The sequence below is a fragment of the Chrysochloris asiatica genome, unplaced genomic scaffold (assembly GCF_000296735.1).
Source record: "Chrysochloris asiatica unplaced genomic scaffold, ChrAsi1.0 scaffold00072, whole genome shotgun sequence".
In the NCBI taxonomy this organism is placed as follows: Eukaryota; Metazoa; Chordata; class Mammalia; order Afrosoricida; family Chrysochloridae; genus Chrysochloris; species Chrysochloris asiatica.
Window position 1 is genome coordinate 8,067,413 of NW_006408590.1, and position 25,415 is coordinate 8,092,827.

A 25,415-nucleotide genomic window follows, 5' to 3' on the forward strand; every position below is an offset into this window, starting at 1 on the left:
GTGGTAGCAGAAAGATAGCTGGACCACAGTGGTCTTATCAAAATATTTGACTCAGAAGCTATGAAGGGATTCTGTCTTGGCCAGTTCAACCTTCTGTGTGAAGTCAAAATGTGGCTTACACATCCTAGTGTGGGGCACTGTGGGCTACAGCTCTGGACTGCAAGGTCAATTTGAACCACAAGGTCGGCGGTTCACACTCACCAGCCACTCATTGGAAACCCTATACAGAGACGCTTTGAATCAGAACCAACTTGACAGCACTTAACAAAAACAAAAGGATACCAGTTATTGTTGTTAAGTGCTACTGAGTCAGTTCTGACTCATAATGACCCTGTATAGGGTCCCCAGGGAGCAGCTGGTGAGTTTGAACTGCTGACCATGTGGTTCACAGTCCAATGCTGATCCTACAAGCACCACACCAGGAGTCCAAGGGATACTTGTTTTGGTGTGCCATCAAGTCAGTTCCAACCCTTAACGACCCTGCGTAGGGTTTCCTAGGTGAGCTTGAACCACCAACCCTGCTGTTCAAACCAACTTTGCAGTCTAGCGTATTAACCTACAGCACCACATCAGAACTCTAGAAAATAGTTTGCTGTTAAGTGCCATCGAGTCAGTACTGACGCATAGCGACCTTATGTTCAACAGAAAGAAACACTGTCCAGTCCTGGCCCAACCTCACTACCGTTGCCACACTTGAGCCCATTGATGCTGCCACTCTGCCAATCCACCTTGGCCTCCAAGGAGCACTCTGCACTTCTTCCAACACAGATCTGTTGGTTCTATGGGCAGCCTATGGCACTTTCAATAGTCTCCTCCAACACCATAACTCAAAAGCATCAATTCTTCTACAGTCTTCCTTATTCACTGTCCAGTTTTCGTATGCATATGAAGTGATTGAAAATACCATGGCTTCTTGGGTCACGCACACCTTAGTCCTCAAGCTGACATCTTTGCTCTTCAACACTTTAAAAATGTCTTGTGCAGCAGATTTGCCTAATGTAATACGTCTTTTGATTTGACTGCTGCTTCCATGAGTGTTGATAGCTGATCCAAGAAAAATGAAGTCCTTGACAACTTCAATTTTTCTCCGTCGATAAGAACGTTTTTTTATTGGACCAGTTGTGAGGATTTTAGTTTTCTTTACATTGAGACGCAATCAATACCGAAAGCTGTGCTCTTTGATCTTCATCAATAAATATTTTAAGTCTTCACTTTCTTACTAAAATAGTGGAAATCTAGTTTTCTTTCACATTCTGCCTTTAAAGGGGAAGATTTGAAACCTCCTGTCTTAACAACTCTTCTCTGGAGGCTTGATGGGTTCCTTGAGTGTGGGGAGCATGAGAGTAGACTCTCCTCAGGATATTTGTTCCAAAGAATGAAATATTGTGATACTAAAAAGAAATGACATGAATTCACGACCAGACACAAAAACAAAAGAAGTAACCAGGAACAAGATTGTACCTGCTGAACATGCCATTAGATTCTTCTTTCAGGCCCGTGAATAAGAAAAACAGAAGGGTCACTGCCTATTGGTCCTTGTTGTCTCTGTAATATTAATGCACCAATCTAATCCATGAGTATCTAATCCCAGTATGACTGCCCGAAACAATAAATTGTTGTTGTTGTTAACTGCCATCAAGTTGGTTCTGAATCATAACAACCCTGTATAGGGTTTCTGAGACAGGAATAGAAAGTATCATCTTTCCCCTGTGGAGTAGCTAGTGGGCTCAAACTGCTGGCCTTGTGGTTCACAGTCCAGTGCTTATCCTACAAAGTCCCTTAATATGGTATCAACTGTCAGTTGAGAAGCAAAGGAAAACAAGTGGTAGTCTTGGAACCACACACCTATAGAAGTAGAAAAGATGCGGACAGGTCATCTACTCCAACATCCATCCATCTCTGCTAGATTATCCCCAAGAGCTGGATGTGTCTGGCAACTAGCTTTTGCAATTGGGAGACAGTCTGTATTATAGGGAAGGGCCTGCTCAGAGAGCTGAAGTCAAGTCTTCTCATTTATGCTTTCTGCAGAACTACAGAATAAGTGCTATTATTTTACAGCCCTCTCCATGCATCTCCTATGTTTGATGGTAAACTTGGCCTTGAAGGCAGAACTGTGTTGCTCCTCTTTGTATCCTCTAAAGTATAGTCCATAAATGTTATCCTGTGTAGGCCTGAGTCTAACTTCTCTTCCACATGACAAACCTTCAGATATTCACAGATAGAGCTTTAGACCTATGGCTCTCTCATGACTGCAGTGTGAATTGGTGTCTTAATTCCTTTACCTTCCAGATCATCCAGTTCCTCATCTGTGTGACTTTGTCAAGTCCCTCTCATAGTGATGGCCTAGATTGGAATCCAAGATTCCTACAAGTTGCGCTGGCCACTACCGAAATGTGTTTCTATAAGGGAGCAGGGAGGTGGGCGATGGAGCAGGGAGATGGATACCAACACAAAAGCCTTTAGAGGCAGGAAAGTAACATAAATGCTTAAGAACAGAGAGTCTATGTCTCACACAAAAGGATTCCACTCCAAGATTTTAAAAACCACATATTAGTCAAACACACACAGTACATTAGGGCTTACAGGTTGGCAGTGTTTGGTCCCTAGGCAGAAGACCTCCTTCCTTAATTTGGGCAGAGGACTACTGTTAACACACCTAAGAGCAAACGTCTGCTTTCGTACTATACTCAGGTCACAGTGACCTTACTGCAGTCAAATACCATCTCCAGTCCCCACCTTCACCCCAAGCATGAACTGAAATCAAAGCAGCTATTTCCATTCTTGAACTTCAAGACATTATCTTGTTAAAGGTAGAATTAAATGTATCTTTCAAATACCAATCTATTTCTTTCAGTAACCCCAAACTGCTGACATTTTTTTTTTACTATGACTTTGACTACATTTACCATCCCCAATGGATGTCAACCCTATATCTAAAAAGCATCTTTTCTGGCTTTTCTTATCTGAGAAAGTTATCTTTCTTGTTGGTGATGGGGCAAAATTCTTAAAATATTTTTCTCTGGTATTCAGGAAGTGATAGGATTCTAAAGTCTCTCCATGGGGCAACCTGAGGGAGCCATCATAGAGAATATAGTCACTTAGATGGAGGTACAGTCCAATTGTTGGTGTTGTTAAGTGCCATCAAGTCGCTTTCAACCCATAGCAACCCTGTATAGGGTTTCTGAGGAGCGGCTGGTGAGCACGAACCACCGACCTTGCAGTTCAAACTGACCTTGCAGTCCAGCACATTAACCCACAGCGCTACACCCAGTAAGGATATAAAGCATCAACATTAATTCATCTATGACAGAAAAAGAATATGATGTTACCGTTGAGACAACAGCCATTGTCTAGACCCAACTACTAGCTTAGATAGTCAAGTGAAGTCAACTTTGACTCTAAGAGAAAACTGTCTTAACACATGTCCAGTGACCATGCTGTGGATGAATCACATAGGAAGGTAGCCTTTCTATAAGTCTGAGTTAGTGGTCCTCCCAAGAGGAGCAAGGAAATACCAGCCAAAAGACACATAACAGAATCATACAGTCCTGGACAGTTGTAAAAATTCATCACAACTCAGAAATAGAAATGTTATTATTCATGGCATTACACCAGAAAGCAGGTTCTAGAACCAAATATGAATCCCACCAGTCCAAGAAACTGAGACTCACATCTCCCTTGGGATAGACATACATGCAATGACTTGGTATATCCTTCATCAGGTAATGAGAAGGAAAGAAAAGGAACCCTGGCATTATGCAGTCAGGCCCAGGTAGGGCTGAACTTTCTTAGAATAAGCAATGAGTGCTTTATTAAAAGTTTTTGTACTTTCCTGTTTTTCTCTTTGTTGCCTAGTAAACTTATTTTTGAAGGATAAGATGCCTGGCTCAGCTGAATGACGGGGAAAAGGGATTGGACTACTTACTAGTCTGCCGTGGTCACTAGTGTGATCACAGGCATTTACTGTGAGGTGTAATGAGGGCAGCTATGGATTGACACAGTGGGTGCAACAAAGGGCTCACACAGCAACGACTGTGAGAACGACACAGGACTGGGCAGGGTTTGGATCTGGTGTACACAGAACCACTAAGACTTGGAATTGGCTCACAATAGCACCTAGCAACGAACAATAGCAACAAAATGATTCCAGCATGTGGGGAGAGGAGCTGGTCTATCTGGCTTAGGCAGGCAAAGATGTGGGAGAGGCGGTTCATGGTAATGGACTTGTTCCTCCCTGCCCACACAGAGCACTGGACTAGAAAGTATCACCAGCTTGACAAACATTCTTTAGACAACTCCTTTGGTTTTCTCATTCAACTAGGCACAAATCCATTTAAGCATTCGGTGCATAATTTCCTGTCTTGACCACAAAGACATCAAGAGTAACAATGAAGTATCTTTTGCAGGAGAGAACCACTATGTTAGTAATCTTCCAGACTGATAGTTCTACCACAAAAAAAGAACAGGATTTGGGGATATACCTTATTTATGGTGAACCCACCTTGGTTCCTAACTAAGATCTCTATTTTCTGTCCAATGTCTAGCTTAGTAACTTTCCCCAAAACTCACTCTAACTTCACTGATTTGTGGTTTACAGAATCCACTTCAACTGTTTTCCTGTTTTAAAACTAAAGCATTTACCTGTCTCAACTCTTTGCCACCTCTCTTACTCTCTATGATTTTCCAGATTATTGGACAAACAGCAATCATTTATATCTTTGCTAAATTGGTTATAATATGGATTTGGTTCTATTTTCCTTAAAGTAAACCACAAACTCAAATGCCTGCAGAGGCCAAGTCAGATGAATGAAGAGGGTCCTGAGAAGCAGGATGGAGTTATCCTAACCACCCAACTTTCTCTCCAAAAAGGCAGCTAACTACTGTCAAACAATAATGCAAAAATAAATAAATAGTTAATGCAAGCATAACCTAGTCTACAAATGACATGTTCTACATCCTACTTTGGTGAGTGGTGACTCAAATCCTAGAAGGTCATGAGCAGCCATCTAAGGTACAACAATTTGTCTCTGTGAGAAGGAAAGATAAGGATGAAAGTTTAAGATGCTCAGAAACAATCAGTCCAATGGATTAATGGAGCACGTGAACATCAATCTCCAGAATTCTGAGACAAGAAGAACTAGATGACGCCTGGCACCACTACCAACTGCTCTGAAGGGGATCACATTAGAAGGTCCTAGATACAGTCGGACAGAATTTACCTAAGAACAAAATCCAGAAGGATTGAGAAAGAGTGAGAAACAGAAACAAGAAACACAGGGAAGACATGAGCTGAATGATGTTGCATGGAGGGGACTGCAGTCGTTGAAATGAGACCACGTGTATAATTTGTTGACTGTAAAACTTAGGATCTCTCTGTAAACCTTCACTCAATTCATAATAAAAAGTTAGGACAGAAAAAGAAAAAAAAAAAAATAATGAAAACTTAATGTTGTCAGATAGTTTCAATTTCCAAGACATGTTGGAGAATTAATTTGTATGTAAGATTAACTGAATTTTAAATTCTGACAAATAATTCCAATTTTTACAGGAAGAGTGTCAGGCCACACAAAGAATCCCTCCATCTAGCCAGAGAACCACTGGTTTGCAAACCCTGATATTAACTTTCAAACCCTTAAAAGCTTGTTGTTGTTAAGTACTGTCGAGTCAATTCCAACCCATAGCGACCCTGTACAGACCGAGGAAAAGGTGGTGAGCTTAACCTCTGACCTTACAGTTCAAACGGTTTTGCAGTCTGGCGCATTAACCCACAATGCCACACCAGGACTCCCTTAAAAGCTTACAAAGCCCCATAAAACCATTGCTGTAGAGTCCATTCCAACATTTTAGGGCAAAATAGAACTGTCCCATAGGGTTTCTAAAGCAGTTTAACGTGCTGGAATGCATCATCAGTTTGAATCACAAGGTCAGCAGTTCAAGCTCACCAGCCGTTCTTCAGAAACCCTTTACTAGGTCGCTATGAGTTGGAACTGACTTGATGGCACTTAACAGTAACAACAACAATCTTTACAGAAGGAGGCTGCTACAGCTTTCTCCTGTGGAGCAGCTGGTGGATTTAAACTGCTGACCTTTTGGTAAGCAGTCAAGTGCTTTGACCATTGAGTCACCAAGCCTCCTTAAAAACTTAGAAGGACATAATATTTAGCAAGAATGGCCAGTTAGATAAAATTCCTGAAGAAGTTATTGTCTACAGGTGCCTTTAAATTTCACTGATCCAGTCCAAAGTAGGTTTAATCTTTTAAGTTATGGACAGAAGATCACATTTTCTGCTCAAGCAATCTAAAGAAAATGGATTTCATAGAGCTTTCCACAGATTGACATGGAAGATCTGAAATAATCTGTATCCTTGATGTCCAGTCACCAGAATAGCCTGAAAGAACACAGGTTCTGTGTCTGTAGGCCCATGTTCCAGACCCACTTCTACCATTTATTTGGTCTATGGTCATGGATGGATCGTCTCAACTTCTCTACACCTGAGATTCATCATCAGTAAAATGAAGCTAATAACCTATTTCAAAGATTTGTTTGAAATAATTACTCACTAGCAATGATCACTCACTTATCTTACCCCAAAGGAGCTCTGGTAGCATAGTGGTTACGAGTCAGCTACTAATCTCAGTTCGAAACACCCAGTGGTTTCTTGGGAGAAAGATGAGGCTTTTCTGCTCCTGTAAAGATTTACAGCCTCGGAAACCTATACAGGGTGGCTGTGAGTAAGAACCAATTTAACAGCACATAACCACTACCACCAATCTTATCCCAACAAAATATCCAGGTTTATCATGAGCTATGCAATTGCTAACAAATATTCACAAAAGTTATTCACTGCATGCTCTTTCATAAGGCTGGTGAGTGAGATCTACAAAATGTATCATTTTGATCCTGAGCATAGCCCAAGTGTGTCACTTTTAGGAAATGACTTAATCTCCTTGGTCTCATGAGAATAGGAGGTCCTCCCCACCACTGTTACAGGATCAAATGAGATCAAGTTCAGTAAAGCAAAATGCCTTGTGTGTGGTGTGCAGTCAAGGAATGTTAACTGTTACGTAGTGTTGTTAGAGAGCCTGTACAGGATTTCTGGTGGGTTTGAACCATTGACCTTGCGGTTAGTAGTCCACTGCTGATAGTATCATCTCCATTTTACACAAAGAATACTGAATGTTATATATGAATTGAATTGTGTCTTCCAAATGCTATGTTGAAGTCCTGACCCCAGTACCTGTGAGTGTGACCTTGCTTGGAAATATGTTCTTGGAAGGTTGTTATCAGTTAACGTGAGGCCGTATGGAATAAGGTTGGGTCTTAATCCACTATGAGTGATGTCCTTATTAAAGAGAAGAGGCACAGAGAGATATCAGGGGGAAGATGGCTACGTAAAGACAAAGGCAGACCGCAACACCAAGGCTTGTTGGCTGTCGCCTGAACCTAAGAGAGAGGCATAGAACAGTTTCTCCCGCAGAGCCCTCAGAAGCAATAAACATGATGGATACACTAATTTGGACTTCTAGACAAAGGATTTCCAAGGCTGTGACATTTACAGAAGCAAACTACTACATCGTTCTCCCCCCCACAGAACAGCTGGTGGTTTCAAACTGCTGCTTTTTGAGTTCGCAGCAGAGCGCATAACCATTAGAGCCCTAGGAAAATGACATACTGAGGCCTCAGGAGATTGAGTGATTTGCCTAAAGTGGCGGAGCTGGTGTTTGAGTCCAAGTCAGCGTTCCCCTTCTTCCTTCAAACGCAGTCAGTCAGTTGTGGCCGTGTAACCTCATGCTAATGGTTCACTTCTGTCATCGCGACTCGAATGATTCCCAGCTTTTCTCTCCAGGGCTATGAATGAAATTAGGAATGCTCAAGGTTTTAAAAAACATAGTTGAGGAGAAAGGAAAGATAAGAGAATGGATAAAAGGAGGGGCAAATTCAAAATATTCCCCCTTCTGCTCTGAAGCATATTTATTTTAACATAAGCAAAACCCAAGGCAAACTGATGGAAAGGGTCCGCTTATGTGTGACAGCTAAAACTGGACAAAAACAACAACAAAATCTCCCTAACTAGGAAAATAGCAGAAGCAATATCAACAGAGTGCACAGTCTATGACTTCAGTCCTGGTGATGGCCTGGATCGTACATTTTCCTAGTCAGCTTTGAAGTGCATAAAGATGTGTCCCGAGAAAGCTCCCTTTTCCTAGACAGCTTTAAAACGCATAAACATGTGTCCTTACAAAGTTTGCAGAAACAGAAAAATGTCCCTCATATAATCCAAATTATGAGACTTCTTCATGCTAAGAACTTGTACATTGAGGTTTGGCCCAGAAAGAAAACTTCACTTTTGAAAAGTAGCTCCTTTAGAAATGATTAATTTTGATACTCCACAGGCACAAAAAGATTAATAAAAAGGAATTGAGGTTTTACAGATGAGGAAAACCAGAGCTTCCCTGAAATCCCTTATCAACAGAACAGGCAAAAAATAAATAGAGCCTTTTGAAGGCAATTAGCATTTAATATGAATATTCAAAAAGAGAAAGCGTTGGTCTGTGGTTTCTCTCTCCCACCTCTAGTTATTGGCCAGGTGGACATGCCTCATCTTCCTCTCTGTCTCCTTGCCTCTTCGGAGTTAATCAGATTGAAGGGAAGCACCTGGGGAAATTTCAGCCTCTTATGTATCCAAAAAATGAAATTTACCCATCAACTCCTCTTCTCTATCCATCTTAAGTACCTAATTCCTTGGGGTGATGAAAATGCACTTTGCTGCTGTGTGAAAACTTTGAGAAACACCACCCCTATGTCTAGTGTGCCACTCTCTGAGAAGACCGATAGAACCATGTTGAGAAATGATGTTTTCTTAAAACTTGAACACAAGAGATGAGACTGAACACAGGCCTAGTCATGATTTATTCTTACCTTAAAAAAATGGAACCTAAATCTAATCAGGCCTCTAGGTCTATCTGTTTTCAGGAAAAAGAGGAAATAGCGGCTTAAAGTTAAAAGGCTGTAAGAGAAATAAACTTGGCAAATTCAGAATGTGGGACAATCTACCAAATCATCGATCTACTTTCTCAAACAAATCAATTTAAAAAAAACACCACAAAACAGTTGCCATTGAATTGATTCTGACCCATGCCTATCCCGTAGATAGCCATGTGAGTAGAACTGTGCTCCTTAGGGTTTCAATAGCTGATTCTTTGAAAAGTAGACTCCAAGGTACCTCTTGGTAGATTTGAAGCACCAACCCTTCAGTTAGAAGCCAAGCATATTAATCATTGCATTATCTAGGAACTCAAGGCAAATCAACAAATGAGTAGTATGAGAGAAAAATAAAGTGGAGCACTGTTAACTGTATAAAACAGGATTTAAGAGAACAATCAATAATAACAATAAACATCTACACAAATGCTCTGTGGAAAGTTACCACATTACCAAGGACAAGGATGAGCCAGAGACAATGGACTTGAACTAATAAGCTACACAGGATTTACAGTCAACTTAGGAACCTCCCTTGGGAAACCTCAGTGGTCACACCAGAATGTTTAAGTCTAGAGATTCAATGATGACACTACAATGTCCCTTTAGCCAGAGTAATTTCAAAACTCACTTTCATAGTCACTTATAAGTTCTTAGGAAATGAATATATACTGGGTTCTCTTTTTGTACATGTACAGAGCTGGTGGCATTTGTACCCAACACATCCACATGGAACACGCATGGGATTTTATTCTTGGCCTGAGTGTGATGTGGTAATGGCAATACTTTAAATGAGATGTACATTTCTGCACAGATGATATTAGCAGTATCATCTGGCCACTTGATTTAGTATAGCTTTCGTAGTGGAAAGATAACAAACTGATGGATAAAAAAAAAGATAATTCTGCTTCCAGGTGTGTCTAAGGAGGAGGAAAAGATATATAGTTACTTTTAGTAATCTAGCAAAGAAAGTGAAAATTTATAAATTAAAAAGAAAAGAAGATAAATTACTGAGTTTAAAAGACACTAGAGTAAAATATGCTATTTAATAATTCATACGTATAGGATTTCCTAAAAAACTACCCATAGGGAAAAAAATCAGCTACTGTTTACTACATCAATTTACTTTCCTCCCAGTTCATACCTCAAGAGAAAGAAGTGTTTGTTTGCTTTTTACTTATACCAAAAACATAATGTATTTTGCATCACTTTTAATTTAAAACTGCACTGTTGTGATCATTTTAACTAGTGTACTTTGTGCTGAACAAGTTTATAAGCTTTAGAAAGCAGATCCCCACCTAGCCTAGACTTCATTTAATTTCTATCCAGTTCTCCAACCCATGGCTATCCCATAGATAGCCATGCTAGCAGAACTGTGCTCCTTAGGGTTTTAAATGAATCCTTCTGGCATCTAGCTCCACATAATATCTGGAGAGGAGGAGAACTCACACCACTTCCACTGACTCCTACTTTTTACTTTTTGGTTAGCTTTTGCCCATCCATAGCCTACCTTCTTCTGATAACAAAGCCGCTTTTCCTTATGGAGAACTATCTGCTCTAATATCACTCTCAGGCTCCAAAAGTCAGTACTTGTCTATGGTTTGGCCAATCAGACCACTGCATTCTCTAGCCACCTGACCTAAGGCAGGTCTCACTGAGTCTTCTGACCAATAGAGAGAGAGGCATTCTCCTGCTATGTTGTTGCTGTTGTTAAGTCCCACTGAGTTGGTTCCGACCATAGTGACCTGTCTAGGATTTCTGAAGAGCGGCTGGTACCAAAAAAAGGGGTGTTTTTTTGTTTGTTTGTTTGTTTTTTAATGAAAAGAACTCATCTGCCAAGGCAGCCAGGGCAGAGAAAAGCAGAGAGATCATGAAACTATGATGTAATGACACTGAGTCCCTGAATCCAGCCAGGAGTTTTTTAAAAGTAGTGCAACTAAGTTCTCTCTTTGACCTATACCAGTTACAACCAACTACAAACTACATAGGGAAAGTCTTGAATGATACATAACGTAACAGTTATTTAAAGGTGGTTGGATTTACTTTTCAACAAATTGTTGTTGTTAAGTGCCATGGAGTCAGCTGCCACTCATGGCGACCCTGTATCGGATTTCATACTGCATCTCCAGACATAGTATCTGTAAATGAATACTGATCCCTTCAAATTTGGAAGATGCTTACATATTCCACCCATACCGTCGGTATTAGTTGTCTATATTCAATCCTGTCTGGTAAGTTTCTTTATAGTCATGGCTCATATGTCTTGCCTAGTCCTCCGCCACTATTTAATAGGGGACACCGGCTGAGTGGTTAATAGATGAACCAAAAAAAAAGCTGTCTAAATCAGCCCTTATAAGCCATCAAGGTTTCCTCATCATTTGAAATGGTCCACAAGTCACCCTCAACTGACCACTTATTTCACACCCAGAGATAATCTTAAAACCAGTGTTCTACCAACAATTTAAGGAGCTCTGGTGGCGCAGTGGTTACGAATCGGGCTGCTAACCTCACGGTCAGCAGTTCGAAACTACCAGCAGTTCCGCAGGAGAAAGGGGAGGCTTTCTGAGCCTCAGGAACCCTATGCAGGGTCGCTATGAGTCAGAACCAACCCCACTGCACATAACTACCACCAACAGTTTGGGGAAAACTCAGTCTAAAGAAGCACATTATTTCCTGGCCCCCACTGCTGAGAAGAACATCTTAGGTATGATTTGCTTCCTACCTCAACATACACAGCCATCAGGACAGACATTCTTATACATCATGTCCTCACACCACACACACAAAATACCTCCCGGCATTCAGGTGCTAATTCATCAAAATCCCAATTGTATTAGCTTCATTGAGTTCTATATTCTCCTGCTTTAACTGGCTCTAAGCCAATGACCACTGCTGGCTGCACCTAAGCTCCAAAAGATAGACAAGATCATTCTCGCACACAGGCAAAATGGAGCAGAACCTTTTCAACCTGGGTTTCCAGCTGGTCCCCACACGCTGTCTCAGAAAATTTACTCAGTCAGTTACATCAATTACATAAGTATTTCCTCCCTGAAATCCAGTATAAAGAACAGGCTCTCAAGACCGAGATGATGCTTCTCCAATTCAAAGAGTAGGTATAATGAATGTGTGCATACTCATCACTGTTTCCTGGATCCCTACCCCTCAAACTGACAGATTGTAACTCAACAAAGCACAGCTAGCTCCCTGACTTGAGACATATTTGAGTTACAATGAACCTCACTTACAACCATTTGTTTTTGGGTCTGTGGTACATTTTATTGTTGGTAATATGTACTCCATACATTGTTTCAGTGCAGAATTTATGTTATGATCAGATGTTCACTCACAGATGCCTTAATAAGAGGCAATAATAATCAAAACATTTCTAATAAGGTATTCAACTTACATCAGAACCTATTTACAATGGAGCCAACAGAATGGAACCCCACTCTTAAGTCAAGGAGGAAACTATGTAAAACCTTGTAATAAATTCAAAGGAATTATACTCTTTCTAGAAGAGATTTTGAGACTAGAGGGACCACTGAGAAGGAGGAAATTCTAAATAAAGACCTATTTCCAAAAATCAGCCATTGAAAAACCGATGTTCAGACACACACGGGGTCACCCGGCATTGGAATCAACTCATCTGCAACTGCTGGAGGACTGGGCGACATAAACAAGATGTGAAAAATGCCCTGGTCTTAAAGAACGGATTCTTAGAGAAGATAACCTTCCCCAAAACTAATTTTTAAATTTGATTCAATCCCATTCAAAATTCTTTAGATTTACAAAAAATGTTCAAAGATAATACAGGGAGTTCCCATATAACTAGCCATAAAGAACCACAATCACTTTCCCCTATTATTAATAAGTTGTATTAAACCCACTGCCATGGAGTCAATTATAACTCATAGCAGCCCAGAGAACAGAGTAGAACTGCCCTCACAGGCTGTCCAAGGTTGTAATCTTACCAGACACAGACCGCCACATCCTTCTCCCACAAAACAACTGGTCTATTAGAACTGCTGGCCTTTCGGTTAGTATACAAGTGCTTAGCCACTGCACCACCAGGGCTCCAAAGATTAAATTGTTGTTATTGTAAGGTGCCACTGAGTCAGTTCTAGTTCAGAACGACCCTGTATAGTGTTTCCAGATCTTTACTGGAGAATGCCTCGTTTGTCTCCCATGGAGTGGCTAGTGGGTTTGAGCTACTGTGTGTGTGTGTGTGTGTGTGTGTGTGTGTGTGTGTATGTGTGTGGTCAGCAGTCCAGTGCTTATACTATCGCACCACAAACACTCCTAGATTACATTGGTAATGAACATTTGTCACAGTTAATAATGAACATTTATAAAGAGTTTCTTTAATTAACTAAATTAATCTAAAGTTCATCTTCAAGAATAGCTTCATCTTCAATAATAGTTATGAAAAGTAAATATAATACTGGGGAACATTTCCTGACAAATATTTAAGCAGACTATAAAACTACAGCAAAGAAAACAGTCTGATACTTGGACAGCAAGAGCCAGGCAGAGCAAAAAAAAAACACAAAAAAAAACAACAGAAGGAATCTAGAAATGAGTAAAAGAAATCTAGAGTTTGAAAAAACGCAGCATTTGAAATCAGTGAAGAAAAGGTGGGTATTTAAAATGATTTGAGAATACTGGATAGTCATTTGGAAACAGAGCAAGTTGATATTTGAGCAAATAAATTCAGGCTGAATTAAATATTTAAGTGTTAAGAAATCTTTTTTTAAAAAAATATACCAGAAAAAATAAGCAAATTAAAAATAAAAATAAAAACAAAGCTTTGGACCAGAAAAACATTTCTAAGCATGAGACAAAGAAACAAAAAAACTGAAATAGTAAAACAAAAAATGGGTAATTTTTACTATAAAAACTTCAGAATGAAAAACATAAACCATAGCAGAGCTAAAGTGCAAACCAAAGAAGATATTCACAGAATGTGATAAGTAAAGAGTTAATATCCTTATTCACAAGAACTTTTATAAATTACATTGTTACTAGACAAATTATCTCAACTAATGTGATCTCAGCTAATGTAAACTCCCACACTTGTCAAGAGTCTTCTCTCCAGCAATTCCATCCCTTCCCACCAGCATTTTTTCCCTCTTCTGATTATTCCCATTATAAGCAAATATGCAGGTGAGTCTCCCATCTACAAATAAATAAACAAACCAGGGCAAACAATAAAAAAAATCATCATCTCCTGACCTTCTTTAAAACCGCACCTCTTTGCTCCTTTTGGCAGAAAAACCCTGCAAAAAGTCATCTTTATATGATGCTTCAAATTCCTCTCACACCATTATATTTTACTGAACCCCACTTTCATTAATTTTTGCCCTTCCTGCTAATCTTTCCAGAGATCTACAGTTAATAGCTCAGTAAAATATTCCCCAATTTTTTTATATATATTTTTTCTCTGCAGATAGAAACATGCCCCCAGAATGTTGCTTTGTTTTTTTAAGTTTATCTCTGGATGGTAATATAATGGATGACATATTTTTTATAATATTTTGGTATTTTCTTTAATATTAAATAATTAATAATTCTTTAATAATGAGGGGGGAAAGATGTTTTTATTTTAAATATATTTACCACCTTACCCATTGACTTGCTTACGACTCATAGTGACCCTATACAGGACAGTATAGAACTGCTCCTTAGGGTTTCTGAGATGCGAGCAAATAGCCTCAACTTTCTCCCAAGGATTGACTGGTGGGTTTGACCTGCCTACCTGGGGGTTAGCAGTTTAATGCTTAACCCACTATGCCACCAGAACTCCTTGATTATCTATCACCTTTGTCTTAAGAAAATACATCTATGGCTCTGTTTTAAAAATGAAATGTGAGAAATGAAATTAGCATCAATGTACTTGTTCACTTGTAATAGCAATACATCTACTAAAGGACACATCGCTCCTCATTTCATAAAGCCATTTATTTGGATGGCTTTTTTTTTTTTTTTATCAGTGTAGCTTCTATAGCAATGTTTTTCTAGATAGAGGGTATCATCTTTTCATGGGCAGCTGACAGGAAATGGATAAATGGTAAATTTGTTATTATTGTTTAGTGCCTTCGAGTTGGGTTTGACTCATAGTGACCCTGTATAGGGTTTCTGAGGAGTAGCTGGTAGATATGATCTGCTGACCTTTTGGGGTTCAGACACTACAGTTGAGTGCTTATCCTACAGCACCACATCAGGACCATTAGGTGAATGTTGTTGTTGTTAAGTGCCATCGAGTCAATTCCAACCCATAGCAACCCTGTATAGGGTTTCCAAGGAGCAGCTGGTGAACTTGAACCACCAACTTTGCAGTTCAAACGACTTTGCAGTCTGACGCCATTAGCCCACAGTGCCACACCAAGATTCCATTAGGTGAACAGAAGGGTCAAAAGAGATCAGGATGGAGTTACAAACATCAGAGGTGCAAAATATTCCTTTGGTTTTCCACTCTTCTGATATGCACGCACCTGCTCCCACCAACAAACACACATGCACACCCACACAGCACTTGAGCTTCCTGAATGAAAACCAGGAAACTTCATTAGTCCCTTTTCACCTTCTTCAGCCAGGCACCTCATCTAGAACTTGGCCCCCTTCATCAACAACTTTCCTTTCCATCTTTCCTTCTTGACTCCTTACTTCTCCTGATCTGAACAAACCCTTTATTTTTGTTCACATTTATGTGATGACGAAGGAGCCTGGGGGATACAAGCAGTTTGAAAATGGTTGTTAACTGAAAGGTGGACCTCTCAAACACACCCAGTAGCTCCACAGAAGAAAGACCTGGCAAACTACATTCTTACTGCTAAGAAAACCCCTCTCTGCTCTGTAACACACTGAGACTGCCAGGCATTGCAATCAACTCAGTGACAGCTAACAACAAGATAGAAGAAACATAGTATAGAAATGATACATCTATAGAGAGTCCAAAATGTGTTTCTTAAGTTAAGAGAAGTTTTTAAGAGGCTACGACTATTTTAAAAGTCAATTCTCTCTTCAGTGTTGAAGCACGAAAAATGGTGGGTGTTAAGTGCCATTGAATAGGTTCTGACTCATAGTGACCCTGTATAGGGTTTCCAAGGAGCAGCTGGTATTTTTGAACTACTGATCTTGTAGTTAGTAATATAGTGCTTATCCTACAGCGCCACACCAGCAAAATGATTAATATATACGCAGTTGCTGAATTGTATCTAAGCAAAGCATTAATTTTTTATAACAAAGAAATTGCTACAAATGTACACATATGTATACAAAAAGATCTAAAGGTCTATGCTGAAGAATATTAACAGTAGCCTCATTTGATTGACCAAGTGGCAGCATCGATGGACTCAAGTGTGGCGCCGGTAGTGAGGCTGGCCCAGGATCAGGCAATGTTTCGTTCTGCTATGCATAAGGTGGCTATGAGTCGGTACTGACTCAATGGCACCTAACAACAACAACATTTGAGATATTGAGGGCAATTTGAACTTCCTTCTCCAAATAGCCTGTATTTTCTGTATTAAACAGAAAAAAAGCAACTAACTACATTAATTGAATACAAACTCATAAAAGAACAGAAAAGGGGAACGGCTAGGGAGAGGGGAAGACTGCAGAAAGATGAGAATTAAAAGCAAAAAATCTACTGAATTAATCCACTGTTAAGTAGGAGGAATGGGGAACACAGCTCTAAATCATTTCCATTCCCAACCTGCAAACCTAGGAATCCCATACTTTGTCTGCTCATAGTGGCTGACAGACTGCAGCCAAGTCCAATACAAGGCACTAATAAAGAACTCTAGACCAAATGTATCCTTTTAGAGGAGGTAAATTAACAACTCTTTGCTGGACAGCAGTAAAGTACATGCAGGAATGTTGATATTCACAAAGCTGTTTCTCCCCACCTTTGCTTTGCATCTCAAGCTCCAGGAGCAGATTAAAAGTAGGCTATCTATTTCCAAGACATAAATCTCCTGGACGGATACCTTATGTTCACAGAGCCCAAGAGAGAAGGTACTGGGTTGTGTATTGGAACTCCCAGCCAACAGAGACAGCTATCTCTTTTGGCACAGGTTCCCAGGGATGAGACTATGTCTAGTGGGGATTTTCTCCAGATTCTACAGCCTTGGCCCTACCAAAATGCACAGCTTTGTTTTCACCATACATCACTCATTGTGAGTCTCTCGATTTTCCTTTCAAGCATCCACAGGTCAAATCATGTGTGTTCCCAAAAGTCTGTGAACTCCTTGGACCAGCAGAGGGACCTTCATTTTGCTCAGCACTCCTTTTACATTTCTATTGTGTTCGATTTCCCACTCCCCCTACCCAACTCCCCAGGGAATAAATAACTTCTTCCTTGTTTTAGTAACTTGGACCAAAGTCAAGGTTGATATGTTTCTCCAATTTGCAGGATATTTTCTTCAGAAGAGACAAAACAGAGGCTTACAGTAACCAAGGCTTGTTAGCAGCCTTAAGAAATCAGCAGCCTTTAAGAACACACATAAGATGTTTTTTAAAGAAATACAAAACAGATAATGCAAAGCATCACAAATAGATATATACAAAATATACATAATGGTGGACTCATGTGTAGAAAAAATTTCCCTGTATAATTTTTGCCTAGGAACCTGCTTAAATACTATCATTTGTCTGGGAGTGATGGGCACAGTAACAGTAGTAGAAAGTGATTTTATGAAATACCTTCTCGTTTTGACTTATACTGAAAAAAAAACAAAAACAACTTTCTATTTGAGGTCAGAAAAGTAGCCGTGATCTCAACAGGCAGGCAGAGATTAAAATGTGAGTAAAAGGAGAAAGGAGGAGAGTGAAATAAGAACAGAACCATTATATTATGTTTTTATTTCATCTTGCCTATGCTTCCTTAAAACCCTGTCCTCATCCTTTGTAGCACTGCTCTCTGATACCAAATGGACTATGTGTGTCTCTATGAAGTGATTTAGGACACCAGGAAATAAGTCTACTCTTTGTGGGTCCATCTTTGTCTAACGTAACATTTACAAGGAAAGAAGACAGGAACAAATATTCCATGGGGTTTAGTCTGATGTACGTGATCTTTTCATTAAAAAAAAAAAAACACTAAAAATGCCTCATTTTTATGAATAATATGAGTACTGGTGTGTCACTGTAGGATAAGTACTGGATGGCTAACTCACAAGGTTGGCAGTTCAAACCCCCCAGCTGCTCCTCCAAAATCGTATACAGTATCACTATGAGTCGGAACCTACTCAATGGCAATTGGCAATAAAAATGGTATCTTTTTCCAAACCAGTTTAAGTAGGAGTCATTATTCTCTATGATACAGGATTTACTTTCTGTAAATCCTTTTCCTTGGTTGAGTGGCTTAAATTAAGTCTTGTCATCTGAAAACTGGACTTAACCATAGCATACGTGGGGTTGTTGTGAGAACAAGGTCCAATAAGATTCACGTTTCTCCTTAGATACATGTTCAGTTGACAAAATGGAAGCAGAAATTAGTTGACTTGCAGTATGTTCTAAAGAGAGAAATTCACTGTGTGAGAAGACGTTACCAAATCTAGGTCAAATCCTTCCCTGTCCTAAGTGACTCCATTATGTACTTTTCTGTCTTACAGTACAGACAGATCGACAGTTTTCCTGTTATAGATCTGTGCTACCTTGTCACCATGGTTTTTCTTACCATTGATTTCAGGTAGTATTAAGACACGACACAAGTGATTAAATGAAAAAAAAACCTTTCTTTTTCTTACCTTTCGCCTTGGCATATCTTTTCTCAAAGATGTTTTCCAGATTAACAGCGTTTTTGTACCATGGTTAAAGAAAGTAAATTCTGTATCATAGCGAATAATGACTCCTACTTAAAATGTGTTTCCCCCACTGGGGGAAAAAAAGTGAATTTAAGTAAACATGTATTTCACCACTCTGGTGTAAGACAAACTTTCAGTTCAACTAAATCCATTTCTTGGCTGCTCGTGGGCCTAGAGGAGAAAACTGGGTAGTCACCATGTTTAAGAACTACAAGAGGCAAACTGTGAATCCATCAATGGGTTGTAAGATCGATTCAGTACATGACGATCAGCAATTTTCAAAATGACAGAATAGGGTAGGAAATACCAGTGTGTAGAGCATGTAGTAAAATATGGTCTCATAAAAATCTGTTAGTGTTGTGTGTGAATTGAGAAAGAACATTCTAAAACAAAGTCTCTTGACATGACTGAAACTTCGGGCTGAGGTCTAGGCCAAATCCTTCCCTGTCCTAAGTGACTTCATTACGTACTTTTCTGTCTTACAGTACTGACTGTCACTTCTATAAAAACTTCCCACTGTACCTTGGAAACCCTGTACAGGGTTGCTATGAGTCGCACCCAACTCCAGGGCACATCACCATCACCACCACCACTGTATCTTTAACCTACATATACAAGCGGTTTCTACAAAAAAAATGCGGCTTGCCCACCCTTCTCTACTTATAGATGAAATTGTAGTTAGAAGCATCTAATGTTAAGAGAAGATTATTCAACTTGTACAGTTGTTAAAACATTGCATTAAGCAGGTGACTTCAGCAGCTAAGCCAATTCAACTCCCTTAGCTCTACTTAAATTTCCAAAGCTTTGGTCTTACTAAACCAATTTATAATTAAAATAAGCTGATGTTAAATAAAGACAAAGTTTCTCTATTAAAACACTTTTTCTCTCTTTGAGCATTAAAATACTTAATATTTTTACTTGTAGCCATCCTATTCCTTCAACAAACTCTGCTTTTATAGTTCAGCAGAACTCATAGTCACAATGCTAAAGCCACTCAGTTTAACCCAGATCACACACGTCCAGACACTAGGAAATGTGCGTTTAGCAGTCGACCAAGACCCTGACACGTTAAACTTTTAAATGTTAACCTATCAAAAATACTCCAACCAGAGGGGGGAAAAAAAAAAATACTCCAACTGTATATCCCTTGCTTACAGTTTTTGTCTTTATTAATTTCTCTAACTCTATAGCTCCTCAGAGCACTTTCTGAAGAACATCTTGACTCTGTTTCCCCATTTTGCAAAACACTGTGTTTTCCCCAGTTTGTCTTAATAAATCCCTTATTCGTAATTTCAAAAAGACTTGTAGTTTTTTTTTTTCTCTACAACAGTATGCATGTGTGTATATTGGGTCTCGGTATAAAGGGTATTTCTAACTGTGGGTCATAATCTAAAAAGTTTAAGAAACGCTAACCTAGGTTAACAAGGTCAAGTGGTTCAAATCTACCAAATACTCCTTAAGAGAAAGATGAGGCTTTCTCCTCCCGTAAAGACTTACAGCTTCAGAGAGACTATACGGGCTCACAACTGACTCAGAGACACACAATGACCATCACTGCTACCACCACCCCCATGTCTTGAAATCAGACAAAAGTGGATTCCAATATGTGTCTGCCACTTAATTGCTACACGACCTTGGTTAAGTGGCTTAAGTTAAGTCTCCTCATCTGAAAACTGGACTTGACCATAGTATATGTGGGGTTTTTATTAGAACAAGGTCCAATAATATTCACATTTCTCCTTAGATACATGTTCAGTTGACAAAATGGAAGCAGAAATTAGTTGACTTACAGTATGTTCTAAAGAGAGAAATTCATTGTGTGAGAAGATGTTACCAAATTATTGTTGTTAAGTGTCATCGAGTTGATTCTGACCCATAGCGACCCTGTATTGGGTTTCCAAGGAGCAGCTGGTGAGCTTGAACCACTGACTCTGTGGTCCAAATGACTTTGCAGTCCAGCACATTAACACACAGCGCCACACCAGGACTTAGAAATTGGCAAGTTTCTGCTCTTCAGAGAGTTTTTCTTCTATAGAGTTTGTTTGATCCTTTTAATATGGCTTTTTGAACGAAATCAATATTCAAGAACTGCATTTTAATTTCAGAAATCCTTTTTCAACATATAAGCAACAGCACAATGAAAACTCTTCTAATTTGTGGTTGTTTTTTTTTTCTCTCTCTCTCTCTTATACAGGGTGGTACAAAATAAATTAATCAAATTTTGTGCTTCACTCACCCTTACAATATGGCTTCTGACTTCCCAGCAAGTGACTAGTATCACCTATCTAAAGATCTTAAAAGGTATCAAAATTTATCTCAAGTATGGAAAGACCCAGATTCAAGTACACACCAAGATTCCTTTATCTTTAATTTTTGTGATTACAAAAACAAGTTAACTCCTGTCCTCCAGCATGAAGAAATTAAAAAAATTGAAACGTGCTGTTCACTTCACAATCATGCTCTGTCTATTCTTGGCATTTCATTTGGAGAGTTACTAAGCTCTGAGTAGAGGAGAAAGAAAAAAAAAAGAGGACTCGGGAAGACAGGGCAGAGCCAAGAAGAAAAGAAGAATAAAACGAGCTGAGAGCAGGTAGAAAAATAGGATGCAGAAATTGTCAGCAGCCCCTCAGACGAAGTGGGGAGAGAAACAATTCAAAGCAACTTTGGAAGTCTTTCTATATTTAGGCCCAGGGAGAAGAAGTAGAGGTTTGGATAATAAAATAGCAAGGAAATCTGGGTATGGTGGTTTTGGAGAGGAGGATCTTCTAGCAAGTCTTAGAAGATGAAAAACAACTCTGCTGAACAGAAAACGATGAATCAAAAGTCAGGACTGACAAACTAAAGAAAGAAGGGAAAAAACGGGGAGACTGGACTTGGAGATTTAAGAAGAGAAAATGAAATCAAGAGAAATAGCTAGAGAAATGTCTCAGATGCAGGCCCTAGAGCTGAAAAAAAGAACCAATTATTTGGGAATTAAAAAATATATATATATTTACAAAACTTAGCCATGGATTTCAGGTAAAAATTAAGAGGTTCCTTAATAATCTACTAAAGGTAAATAGAGAAAAAGGTAAGCAGGCTGACAACAAGACTTGAATGATCTCACAGGAGCATATGCAAGGTCGCAAATTTAGTTATTTTGTGATACATTCATGAGGGAAGGAGCACTGATGATTTTAAATTGTTTTCCAAGTTTATGCTGATGATAAATGTCACCACCTCCCTTTTCTCCTACCACAGATCTAAGATAAACAAAAGAAGAGGGAAAGAGAGGGAGAGAGGAGGAGCTGGATAGATTTCCATCCCAGTGGCACCAACTGCTACCCTGATTACCCACTGTCAGCCCTAACTCCTGCCCAGGTGCCAGTCAACATGGCCTAGGTCATGTGTTCTGCCATCACCGCCTTGTCCACTCACTTGCTCTGCCCTTCTGTCCATTTCACTGAGCTGGAGCTTCCAGCAGCAACTCTAGAAGAGAAGAAGAGGCGGGGAATGGGGAATGGGACATGCAGGCTCTGGCAAGCCCCCCAGGGCCCCAGAATCCTATGAGAGGACAGTAAACACACAGAGATGTGAAGCTATGTGTCTAGTCAAAAGTGGTACCGATGGTGGGGTGAAAGGCACTGCAGGGGAGCTGGAAAGAGCTCGGGCTTTGAAATTCAGTATGAGTCTGAGTCCCAGCTCTGACACCTGCTAGCTATGTGAGCTTGGGATGTTGTTTAATTCTCTCAGCTTCATTTACTAGGTTAAGAGTACCAGGCCTCAGAATATTTGGAAGATTAACTGAGGTAACCTAAAAAAAGCACATCATATACAGAAGGTACTCCTTCAGGAGCGTATGTCCCATTTCCTGTGTCTTCAGATTTATTGGAACACTAAAAATTAATTATTTCACTATTGAAAGCAATTCCCACCTGCTTGCCTTTTTTTTCTTTTTCAGATGGGAAGAGTTGTCCCTACCTATGTTTGATAGCTGGATTCTCCCTTATTATGACTGTAAATTAAGTGTGAAGAAAGCCTGTTGGCATGACCACGTTAGGTATGACAGCATGTCTAAATTTGGCTTGTCCAAATCACTATCACTCAAATATGAATTTGGATCCCAGACTACCTTTGATAGGATAGTGTAGCCGTTAACATCTGTTGTTATATCACTAGCAAAACAAACACTAAACAAAGTTTGAATGGATAAAAGTTTCAAGAACTCCAAAATATTAAATAAGAAAAGACCATATTAAGTGTTCCCCTAATTCCCCTGGTCCAGACAGAAGCAATTTCTTGATGATACTCATGAAAATTTAATATGAAAGCAATCCATCAATTGGGGGAAGGAAGAAAGCATCTAAATGCTACAATTACGCTGATTCTTTTAAAACTATCCTCTCTTCATACCTTATGTTGTTGTGTGCCATAGAGTCGGTTCCGACTCATAGCGACCCTGTATAGGATTTCTGAGGAGCGGATGGTGGGCTTGAACTGCCGACTTTGAGGTTCAAACTGACCTTGCAGTCCAGCGCATTAACCCACAGTGCCACACCAGGACTCCTCATAAGTTATAAGCACCTTTAAAAGGATTCAAACAGGTGTGGATTACTGTTTAAGGACAATGGAGTAGAGAAGACCTTACCCCTTTAATGTAGCTCCTAAGTTCATCTGATTCCAGGTCATGCATTCAAGCTGGGAAGTCATTTGGTATAAATTGTCACTATTAGAAAAATATTCAGAGTTAGAGACACACGCACACACAAAAGGCATTTGCTTTCTCATAAGTAATGCAGTTTCAACTTTTCGTTATAGAAAATATCTCCACATTTTCCAATAAGACAGCATGCGAATCGGAAATTATTTTTAGTTCATTCCCACTGATTTTACAGTTATTCACTTCAGACTCAGAAGAGAGGATGTGAGAGTAATTTGGAAGTCTTTAAAAAAGTCTCAGTATAGCAAACACTGAAGTTTCTAAAGAGATATTAAACCTTTGAGGAGAAGAGGCTAAAGGGAGTGAATCTTTGAAAGGCAACAAAGGCTGGATAGCTCAACATTAAAGTTAAAAGCCTGGAGCTGAAAATAAAAAGACAGCAGATTAATTATTCGTGAAAAGACTATTAAGTTGTTTTAATCAAAAGGATAAGTATCATGTGGATTATGAGGGTCTGAAAAGTCCAGGAGTGGGAAGTGATGGATGGTCTAATACCCAAGGATGTACGTGACAAGCAGAAGAAAGAAGATGATAAACTCCACGCACAGCTAAAGGAATCGTTATACGTTTTATAATCTGGGTACAAATCAAATGGAGGGTTTGAAAAATATCAACCTAGTTCTCTAATATTCTTTGAGGAGAAACAATGGGTGATCAACTCACTTACCTTAAGCCTCTGAAGGGGAAAACGCACCATGTAAACCAACCAAAAGTTGCTTACTCCCTTTTGCACTTACCTGATTCTTAGAAAACTAGCATGAAAATCTACTCAATCACCAAAGTTCAATTGGGTGTAAATTTAGACCTGAACTCAAATGGTTAATGATAAAGTTTGAGATCCAAGAGACGAATCGTTTGTTTGGGACCCCAGAAGAAAATTTTGATTTCACCTTCTGGCCAAAATGAAAGAAGATAAGCTTGCAATATTTAATGTGCAATACCATCAGATCACAAATCCCAGACAATCTTCCTCTTGTCATGACATTCCTTTGGGTTGCTTCATTGGGCAGAAGCAACACCAAATTTCAATTAACAGGAGCATTTTGTCAGGTCGATCAAACTAGGAACGTGTGGAGGGGAGAGGGAAATTATAGCAACTCAGAATAAATGAACACTATGTTATGCTCACTCTCTCAGCATAGCTTGATAAATCATAGGACAGTCCATCTGACTCTCACGTAATCACTCTGAAAATTATTTGGAACTCCCTGGTGGCGGGTACACAGGATAAGGAGGAAATCAGATTGCAGGAGGGAATTTTGCATATGAAGAGTGAACTGACTTCCAAACTCCAACTATGTGTAGTTTCATTAGTCAGTGTATATCTGGACACCATCATTCATCTCCATGTCTGACTGGCTATTATGCTACTACAATATCCTACATATCAATGAAAAAAAAATAATAGTTTCTCCTGCAGCTTCCCCATTTGCAGCAGTGGCCCGTGCTGGTCTGTGCCACTGCATTTTGCAATTCCACGAATTCTTGCTGTAAGGCCAGGGTAATTAATTCCTGAAGGACCCCGATTTTTATTAGAAGTGCCAGCCTTCTGCATTTACCACAGGCAAGTTTCTTGAACTTTCTTTGGGCTGACAGTTCATTAATAAGTGGCCTCCTCCACAATCTCTACTGGTTTTTGTTCTCCTGCGCCTTTTCATCAAGCAATCCATTTATTAATCTTGACATTAATCTCAGCCAACAGACATTGTATTCCCCAGGCAGCTCTATATTTTTGTCACTAATTTTTAAAAAATTGTTCACCAACTAAAATCACTCAGCTCCAGTTGACAATTTTCCTAGGCCCTGTTGGGATGTGGGGTCTTTCTTAAATTTATTTCATCCTCACATATGAGTAAGAAAATCATCAGAATTTTCAAGAGGACTGGGAAACAGGATGAGTGACAGAGTTTACACATGTGGGTTAATGATTCTTA

The 25,415-nt window shown here is 39.5% G+C and overlaps 1 protein-coding gene across 2 annotated transcripts in view; it reads right to left on the reverse strand.

Moving 5' to 3' along the window:
* The window catches only part of WT1 (Wilms tumor 1), a 62,762-nt gene that overhangs the window by 21,616 nt on the left and 15,731 nt on the right, over window positions 1–25,415 (reverse strand). For both annotated transcript variants that reach the window (XM_006864866.1, XM_006864867.1), the window contains exons 4-5: window positions 23,410–23,487; window positions 22,200–22,250 (exon numbers count right to left, since the gene is read on the reverse strand). In XM_006864866.1, coding sequence (XP_006864928.1) covers window positions 22,200–22,250; window positions 23,410–23,487 — 129 coding nt within the window. The remainder of the gene's footprint in view (window positions 1–22,199; window positions 22,251–23,409; window positions 23,488–25,415) is intronic.